This window comes from Pollicipes pollicipes, unplaced genomic scaffold (genome assembly GCF_011947565.3).
Source record: "Pollicipes pollicipes isolate AB1234 unplaced genomic scaffold, Ppol_2.1 Scaffold_2555;HRSCAF=2994_pilon_pilon_pilon, whole genome shotgun sequence".
NCBI classification, from domain to species: Eukaryota; Metazoa; Arthropoda; class Thecostraca; order Pollicipedomorpha; family Pollicipedidae; genus Pollicipes; species Pollicipes pollicipes.
Window position 1 is genome coordinate 9,343,109 of NW_023596136.1, and position 9,696 is coordinate 9,352,804.

At 57.8% G+C, this 9,696-nt stretch overlaps 1 protein-coding gene across 1 annotated transcript in view; it reads left to right on the top strand.

Moving 5' to 3' along the window:
- LOC119108377 (protein unc-79 homolog) overlaps positions 1–5,130 on the top strand; it is a 53,338-nt gene extending 48,208 nt beyond the window's left edge. Inside the window, exons 46-52 of the mRNA XM_037231956.1 lie at positions 656–814; positions 1,239–1,414; positions 2,033–2,135; positions 2,446–2,727; positions 3,252–3,374; positions 4,094–4,199; positions 4,260–5,130. Coding sequence (XP_037087851.1) covers positions 656–814; positions 1,239–1,414; positions 2,033–2,135; positions 2,446–2,727; positions 3,252–3,374; positions 4,094–4,199; positions 4,260–4,378 — 1,068 coding nt within the window. The 3' untranslated portion in view covers positions 4,379–5,130. The remainder of the gene's footprint in view (positions 1–655; positions 815–1,238; positions 1,415–2,032; positions 2,136–2,445; positions 2,728–3,251; positions 3,375–4,093; positions 4,200–4,259) is intronic.
- Positions 5,131–9,696: the final 4,566 nt, after the last annotated feature.

The following is a 9,696-nucleotide window of genomic DNA, read 5'->3' on the forward strand; positions in this document are numbered from 1 at the left end:
CTCAAACATGGACTGGTTAAGCATGCTACAGAGCATTATAATTTGTTGTATTGTTGCATTTATGTAATGAAATATTTTGTAATCTGCTAGAACTAAGCTATTTCGAGTCAATGGCCAAAGAAGGAAGCATGGTTTGGTATGGATTATTTTCCTGTCGGCCAGTAATGACCATTTTCGACCTGTGGGATGAAGGGCAGTGGATGACGGTGAAGCAAAACTGCGTGCACCGGGGGCCCACCCGCCGAGACTTAGTTCGCATGAGGATCCCTGCACAGTGTATGTGCTGGGCGCTCTGACAGGGCCATCACCAGGGGACACTTAGGCCCCCTCGTGGCTGGTCCGTGAAGATCGCCTCGGACAAACGGGGCGTCGTGACGATGCAAGACAAAGCGGGAATGAGGCAAGAAGGGCGGATAAAGCAGAAAGTCGATGTTGTATTATCCTTCTTGCAAGGAAGCTGTGCACATTCCGCGGGATCCCACAACGCTGATTGGAGTGCAAGGTCTTTTCCCTTTTCCCGACAAATCTGTGTTTTTGGTAGCGCAGTCTGCCCGGGCGGAGCTCGGAGCTGCATGTCTCGTGCCCATGCGAGGTGCACCCCAGCGCCCAGTGCGACGGCACCGCGGTCGCAGTACGTGTCCCCCTACGTCGGCAGGACGCCGGCGGCGCGATGGCGCCCAGCACGGTGCTGGACCAGGTGCCGGACCTCGGGACGGACACGGCCGGCAGCACGGCCGCCTCCGAGTGCATGCGGCAGCACCTCAACGACACGCTCGACTTCCTGGCTGACGTGCACACGCTCACCAAGATCAAGGTAGCCGCGACGGTTCAACTGCACACGGCAGCATGGTGGGAGCGCTCGGTCAGGCGCAGCAGGCGCTGGTGAACATTGGTTTGGTGGAAATGTAGATCACAATCAAACATCCCGCCATCTGGCCAGATTGGAGGCAACGGTTGGTAAACAGTATTGGATTTTGACCGAATATGGTGCGCTTCCTCTGGCGAACGGGGGAGCACTTTGACGACCCGCGACCCAACAGCTGCCAAAGTGCGTCCAACGTACGATCTTGCGTGATCGGATGATGCCGGTGGCCTCGTGGCTTAGTTACCGCGTTACTTTTACAAGGTGGTGATCTCCGCTGTGTTGTAGACGGTGTTGCGCGTGTGTGCTACCTGCAGCAGACCTGACCGCTTGACCTGACGTGACATGTCCATGTCTGGTGTCGTCCCGCCTGCAGAGTAATTGCGGTGGTCCACTGCGCGGCCTCAACGAGGACACGATGGGCGGCGTGCTAAAGGCCGGCATCGCGCAGTTTGTGGCGCTGGAGATCAGCCGCGGCAACAGCAGGGAGAGCCGCGCCATAGGCCGCTACCTGCCCTGGCTGTACAACCCGCCCTCTCCCGTCCAGCAGGGGTGAGCTGTACAACCCGCCCTCTCCCGTCTGGCAGGGGTGAGCTGAGCAACCCGCCCTCTCCCGTCCAGCAGGGGTGAGCTGTACATCCCGCCCTCTCCCGTCCAGCAGGGGTGAGCTGTACAACCCGTCCTCTCCCGTCCAGCAGGGGTGAGCTGTACATCCCGCCCTCTCCCGTCCAGCAGGGGTGAGCTGTGCAACCCGCCCTCTCCCGTCCAGCGGGGGTGAGCTGTACAACCCGCCCTCTCCCGTCCAGCAGGGGTGAGCTGTGCAACCCGCCCTCTCCCGTCCAGCAGGGTTGAGCTGAGCAACCCGCCCTCTCCCGTCCAGCAGGGGTGAGCTGTACAACCCTCCCTCTCCCGTCCAGCAGGGGTGAGCTGTACAACCCGTCCCCTCCCGTCCAGCAGAGGTAAGTTGCTGGCACGGCGCTCATGAACCGGCGGCTGGGTGGACAACAGCTTTATGAAAATATCGCCACTTGTGTAGCTTATCGATGCTCCGCCCGTCTTAAGCTAAGGCATACAGGCGATGTGCGTCCAATAGACGCAATACTACTGCATCAAAGCTGTCCCTGAACTGTCAAACTGCCTGACATTTTGTGTGGTGCGTGCCTCTGCCAGACCGAAGGAGTTTATCGACTGCGTGTCTCACATCCGGCTGCTCTCGTGGCTGCTGCTGGGCGCCATGACACACGCCGCCGTCATGGGCCCGCACGCCACCGTGGTGAGTCGGTGCAGCCTGCTCTCACCCTGCTGGATAAGCCAGCGGCCGGCTGCTCCCGTATCGGCTGTACTGATGGTTTGTCGCAGTGAATTCATCGAGATATTTGCCGTGTATTACCACTCAACATAGCTGATTTGTATCCGTTTGGCCGCTTCTGATTGTCCGCCAGAAGGATTGCTCTGACATTCCGGTGCCTTTAGTCGGTGTTCGGCTCGCCGCCTGCGCCGGCCGGTCTGGCGGCGGGGGCTGTGATGGCGCCGGTCACGGGCGCGGCCGTGCTGACCCAGCCGCGTGACCGGTCTGCGGACAGACGTGCCAGCCGGTGCCACTGGAGGCCAGCTGCCACATCGCCGACCACATCCAGGTGATCCTGGCGGGCTTCGCCGAGCAGAGCAAGGCGTCTGTGCTGCACATGAGCTCGCTGTTCCACGCGTTCATCCTGTGTCAGCTGTGGACCATGTACCTGGAGGTGGTGTCGGCTGGCCAGGCGCCGCCCGGGCACGAGCAGCACCAAGCGGCGCTCGCCATCCTGGCCGACTTCTGGGCCAAGGTCACGCCCGGCATCCTCCAGCTGGTCTCGCACTCACGCGTGGTACGTGCGGTCGGCGCCGACCGGTCCCGGTGGGCCTATCGACCATTGCTTTCATTCGCGGATGTTCAAAAGCCGATGGCGCTCAGCAGGGCGGGATATACCTGGAGAAGTCAGGGCTTCAGTGGGAGGCTCTTGATAGTGCGTCGCGTGTCTGCTGGCAAAACCGGCGCACAATTTCGATGTCCAAATTATAATTATTTCGAAGCATGACTGTCATGCTTCATGACATGACACGACATCATGTGTCACATGCTGCATTGCTGACAAATGACCAGCTGTTATTCGGATGTGTCGGAGGGGGGGGGGGGGGGCTGTGGTTTGACCACTGTCCTCAGTTGTTTTATTTGAAGCTGGAGTTCCGCAGCGTCATTGCTTCTCTATGTGGCCGTTATAAGCCGCCGATCTGTGCTGTCCTCTGACGCCTCGGACAGGCGCTCGTGCCGGTCGGGCCGGTCCCGTCCCGCCCGCCTCGCTCTGTCGCTGCCCGGCTCTCCTCTGATCCCTGGCTCCTCCTCACTGTTCAGCTGGGCGAGATGGTGAACCTCCACTTTTTGAGCTTGATGGAGGCGCTGGCCGAGTGTAACGCCTCCACGCTGGCCCGCCTGCTGCCGGTCTGGACGCAGGTGTTCTACGCGTACAACCAACAGGTGAGTGAGAGGCAGCACTCAGTACCGCCACTCAAACCTGCACACACTGGTGAGCCGTAGGTGAGTACACTGAGCCAAAACTTTAACCGCCAACAAGGAACAGCGACCAGTTTGATCCTGTTCCCAGTGTAATATTTGGGTGGTACATTTTTGTCGAGTAAACTTGGGGCTATGATGTGCTTTAGATAATGGCGCGGTGTACTGGTTGAGACATGTTGCAGCACGGTCATTCAATTGATTATAAAATCAGGATGTAATTTTTAGCAAGTGTTGAGCAAGCTACAAACATATCCTATTTGGTAATTTTACCTTGTGACATTAGTCTTGGGTGGCAAGGATTGTCAACGGAGATGTAACTGAGATAATTCCTCTGTATTTACTCGGCAAATATACGCGCAGTTCCGCCGGTCAATGTGTTCTTTGTTTGCGTATACGTGGTGGCGAGCGTTATCGCTGTGACAGGTGCGTCGAGTCACGACAGTATATCTGTACTTAAGTGGGCCTCGTCCACCACTGCCGGCCTGCTCCTCCAAAAGGGGAGCTAGCCGGCCGAGCCGGAGATCCACCGTGTCGTGTTCTCCTCCACTGCAGGCTCGTGACCACCCCGGCGGTATGTAGCGTCCCCACGGCGTGGCTGCCCGCCCGCTGACCGTCGTGCGGGCCGGCCCCGCCTGAGCGCTCGGCTGACGGGAGCGCGTCGGCGTGTCTTCTGTTCACAGCTGCCGGGCCACCTGAGCGTGCGGCTCCAGAACTGCCAGTCGCAGCCGGCCGGTCAGGGCTGTCACCCACAGGGCTGCCAGTCGCACCCGACCGGCGCCGGCGGGTGTGCGGCACAGCCAGGCGGTGCCGGCGCCGGTGCCGCCGCCCAGCGGCCCGGCGGCGCCGCCCAGCCGGCCGGACACAGCTGCCAACAGCTGCTGCTCAGCTGGATCCAGCGGCTGCAGTTCAAGATGGGGCAGATCGAGTTGCAGAGCTCGGCGGCCGCGCAGTTCTACACTGTCTGAGGCAGCTCGGTCCAACACGGTGTGAGGCCACACGGATTGGCACTGTGTGCGGTCGCGCAGATCTACTCGGTTTGACTACGCCCGGTACTCCGTATTGAGATCGTGCAGTTGTACTTGGTCTGAAGGTCAGGTCTCAGGCGGTCTCAGCCGGTTGGGGGGGTCGCAGAGTCCGCCGCACCAGACGCACGGGATGGTGGCGTCGAGCGTCATCCGTCGATGTGATGTCCCTGCCTGTGGCACCCCCGTGTGAGCGGCGAGCACCACCCGTCGATGTGATGTCCCCGCCAACATCCCCCTTGTGAGCGGCGAGCACCACCCGTCGATGTGATGTCCCCGCCAACATCCCCCGTGGGAGTGGCGAGCACCACCCGTCGATGTGATGTCCCTGCCAACATCCCCCGTGTGAGCGGCGAGCACCTTCCGTTGATGTGATGTCCCCGCCAACATCCCCCGTGTGAGCGGCGAGCACCACCCGTCGATGTGATGTCCCCGCCAACATCCCCCGTGTGAGTGGCGAGCACCACCCGTCGATGTGATATCCCTGCCAACATCCCCCGTGTGAGCGGCGAGCACCTTCCGTTGATGTGATGTCCCCTCCAGCATCTCCCGTGTAACCGGCGGGCGTCAACCGTCGATGTGATGTCCCCGCCTGTGGCACCTCCGTGTGAGCGGCGAGCACCTCCCGTCGATGTGATGTCCCCACCAGCATCCCCCGTGTGAGCGGCGAGCGCTACCCCTCGATATGATGTCCCCGCCAGCCCCCCCCCCCCCCCCCCCCCCCCCCCCCCCGTCACGCCACCAGTCGAGTGTGCACCTGCCGACGAGTCAGGGCCGTCTCAAGGTCTATAACGGTCGCGCGGCGGTGAGCGTGACTCGGTTGTGTGGCGACGCTCGCGGCTTCAGCGGGACTGAGCGAACCGCAACAATCTTCGGAGCTTCGCGTTTGTTGTCGCTACGAAAGTGACTGTAAAGATAGCGATAGTCCCAGGCAGAGTATAGCAGTGGCTCTCCGGACGCGTCACGTACGTACTTCTGTGGTTTATACGAGCCCGTAGGAGCTTGCCAGAAACTAACGGCGCGCACTTGTCATTGACATCGCACGGGACACGTGTGCCTCGCCACATGCGTCAAAGCATATTTGCGACATGACTGCCAGAGGATAGTGCCCAAATTGTCTTACGGAGCGCGCAGCCGATTAACAACGCCGCCCGTACCGCCAAACAATCTGTACATGTTACGTGTTAGGTATGTTACACATTCTGCCGCGTACTGTGGTTGTTGTAAGTGAGCTGCTATTGCTATCGTTGCGCGCATCTAGACGGCTCTATGAATGCACAGAAAACACCAGTACTATTTTGCGTCGTTTCCGTACTTCCCCTAGACTGTTATATGTGTTTACCCCTGTATTACGTGGTATGCCTAGTCTCCACATTTTCGCGTGGTGTTGGTCTACGACGCCTCCGTTAAGCGGCTCCGTCTCCCTGTTGGTGGCGCCTCGTCTGCGGGCGGGACTCTGTGCCATTCATTACCAGTGATTGGCAGCATTTGCTGTGCAGTCTGTGTATGTGTAGCCTAGTGCTTGCCCCGGTCCGGGACTGATGACTTAACTGTACCTGCTCTAGTCACTGCTAGTCAATACATGTATTGTACACGTCTGTCTGCGATGTATTCGTACCTGATGAACCTGGTGAGTAGACAGGTGCTTTGATGTCAATGATCGAGATGGCGGCAACGCGAATCCGAAAAACGACCATGCATTTGTCTGGCGCAGGTGCAGGGTAGAGTCCCCGCCGGCCCCTCGCAGCATGCGCTTATCGGGCCACTAATAGGGCTTGCTCAGCGATTTCACACCCTACCAAAGCAGAACACGAGCGGCGATGACTGCCTGAGCTCGAGTCGCCATATTTTTACCAGGGACGATATAAGACTGTACCGGCCGCGTGAAGTTCGTCCACTATGGGCGACCCTCGTTCGGTCAATGTCGAACTAGTACGGTGTCAGCTGAGTGAGGGCTGCACGTGTTAGGCCGCGTTGGCCGCCGTAGGCCAACATTACGGGCAGCGTATCAACCGTGAACAACATCGTGTGACCTAATGTGTCTTTACTGCCAGCGGACTTGCGGCCCCAACCTGCCTCGTGGCTGCTTGAGTGGCATAGCGTTGAGACAAGCTGGTCACTTGACCCTTGGTCGCCATCTAAAAGAGCCGTGGCTTAGCCCTGGAGGATATTATAAATCCCTCCCAGTCCTCAGGGTTCCGTCAACGTTATCGCATGTTGTGAATGACCCCTCACAACTTTAAACCTGTTCGGGACGTTATGTCGACTGGAGACTGGCGGAGCCTGTCCGGAGAGTGGGACGGAGCGGAACCCGCCTCGATCCGAACCGGCAACTGACGGCTGGGCCCTGGCGGTCGCCATCGCGAAGCATGTCGAAATAGTGGCAGTTCGGATGATTAAGTATTAAGTAAATAATGGGCATGGCATCCTATATATGTCCTATGAGAGCCGCATTTGTCTCATATGCAACAGGACTGAGCCAGCATTCATCGTTGAGTGTTCTCTTGCGATGAACCGTTGGTATCCAGGGCAGTAGAGCACTTTGTATCCATCCGTGGTTGGTATGGTACGTGTTGCATTGGTACCCACGATATCCGGAGGTGTTTACCGCGGTCTTTACAGGACTGTAGCAGTGCGTGTGATTAGTTTTTCATGACGTAGACCATTTTAATGACATCAGCGCAGTCTTCTTGCGTTGTGTCCATTTGGTAATGATAAATAGCATATTGGACCTCATTCATGTGCCTTATTATACCAAAGCCTTTCTTTCATACATGCTATGCTGCCAGCATGAGAAGGCTTTTAGCTGGTTAACTACAGCAACATTGTTTATTTGTTACAGTTCTAAGGATATGCTACTTGCTACCATGATGACTTACTGCACCAACACTTACTGGATGATGCATGAGGAGCAGGATTGGATGTGTTTATTTGGAAGCCAGTTGTCAACCCAGATGTTAAGAATATATAGGTAACATAAAAATTTCATGATTGTCAATACATGTTGCGTAGACAATGACAACTAATGTGATCCTGGCATTGATTCTGCATAAAACATATGATTAGACATGATGCCAAAACATGCCCTGAAATTCATTCAGCCACCATGAAAAGTTATTTGTGAAGAACAAACACTCTTGTTGTCTTTTGAGTGGACAATCAATGTAATTACAACTAGTTATCCTATGCTCAAAACTTGTTAACCAATCAAAGAAAACTCCTTGCTGCACAGCATATGCCTATAGTCCTATGCACCCCAAATCTATATAATTTTGATCCTGTAAAATGGTTTACTTAGCTCAAGTGGGTACCACCAGCTTAAGTTGGTACTGGTATTTATTTGAAAATTTTACCAGCAACTCACCAATGCTGTTCTTTGGTTTGAATTTTTGGCACATTGGGTGTCTTCTCACTTGTTTTGTCATTTAAACTGTGCCAGTGCACATTTTTGTACTGTGTTCCTCAGTGTACACATCTTTGTATGTGGAATTTGCTATCACCTTGCTTTATATTGTATGTCTTCCCATGCAAATCTTTGTATATGCAGATTTTTGTAACTGAAAGGCTTAATGCACAAATCTTGGTAACACAGAATTTTGTATTCACAAATTATAATTGTAGAAGTCACAAAATGGAACAAAGCTAAAGAAAGAGATTTTGACATAATTGCCAATAATGCAAAGTTATAAGTGCCATTTTACCTAATGGTGCTTCAACATCTTCTGTGGATTACAGATGATGCTAGTTTTTCAAAAGGTTTACACATATTCTCACCTCAAGTAGTGTCAATCATTTATCTGTGGACTTCCACAGTGCATTGCATTTACACCCAGCTGCTAGCCAGCGGCTCTCCATGGATCGGGAGGAGTCTGTCTCCTCCCTGGGAAGCATCAACCTGGATGCCAAGCCCAAGAAGAGCATCCTGAAGCGGAGCGAGCCGGACGCCGTCGAGTCGGGCGACGGTGGTGGCGGAGCAGGCGGCGGTGGCCGGCGCCACGTGCCCTTCAGCCACATCCTGCCTGAGCTGTCGCGGCTGGAGGAGGAGGACGACCGGCTGGGCAGCGCCGCCGTCGCCGCCGCTGGCTACGACCTGCAGAGTGTCAGCAGCGCGGCCAGCCTCAGCCCACTCAGTTCTGACGACCAGCTGGGCGGTGAGCCGCCGCCGCGCCGCTCCGACAGCCCGCCGCCGTTCGAGGAGGACGCCCTGCTCAGGGGGCCGCTCCGGCGCAGGAAGCGCGGAGTCCGCATGAAGGGCCGCCAGCGCCGGCCGTCCGGCTCGCCGCCGCTGTCGGCGCTGCTCGCCTCGCTGGGCGCGCTGCCGGCGGCGCGGCCGGCGCCGGCCGAGTGGCGCCCTCCCAGCGAGAGTCCGCCACGCCGCGTTCGGTACAGCCCGAGTCCGCCGCGCCGGAGCCGCAGCCCTGCGCGCCGCATTCGCAGCCACCGCAGCCGCAGCCCGGCGCGCCGCAATCGCAGCCACCGCAGTCGCAGTCGCAGTCCGGCGCGCCGCAGTCCAGCCCGCCGGAGCCGCAGTCCGCCGCGGCGCAGTCGCAGTCCGCTGCGGCTCAGTCCGGGCGCGTTCCGCGGCCTCAGTCCGCGCTACCGGCGACCCAGCCCGGGCAGCCGCCGCCACTGGAGCCGCAGTCCGTCGCCGAGGCGACTCCGCAGTCGCAGCCGCTCGCCGCCCTGGGGCAGGAGGTGGGTCGGCTGACGCCAGCTGAGAGGCGCGCTCCGTCGGTCCCATCTGCTACTCAGTTGGGGCACGGCGTTGTACACCCATTGGCCGAGGATGAATTGAGATGAACTTTGCTTTTTCTCTTATGTCGTGCGAAATGGCAGTAGTTTCCATATCACTGCCCCGTTTTGCTATGCATATGATGTGCTGGTTGCTTGCAGTAAGCACCATCGGGATGAGACCCGGGCCTTTTATCCACTGTGTGTTGTGTCCGAGGCAGCACCCCTTCAATACGATATGAAGACCTGGAGGTCCTGTTGGTACCTTGTATTCAAAACCAACTCAATGCGGTCATAACCGCGGCGTTTGCTTCGTCGTCGCGCCGTCTGCTCCCAGCCTGCACCTCCGGCCCACACGTCAGTGTGTTGTATCTGATGGGCCTGACTCGCTGATGCGCCCCGTCCTGCCGGTGACGCTGACGTTGCTGGGCCGCAGCCTGGAGCGAAGTCTGCTGATGTCCCGCCAGCTGCCGCCGGTCGGGTACCCGGGCGGCGTGGCGGCCGGCTACGCGCCGCCGCCGTACGGGGCG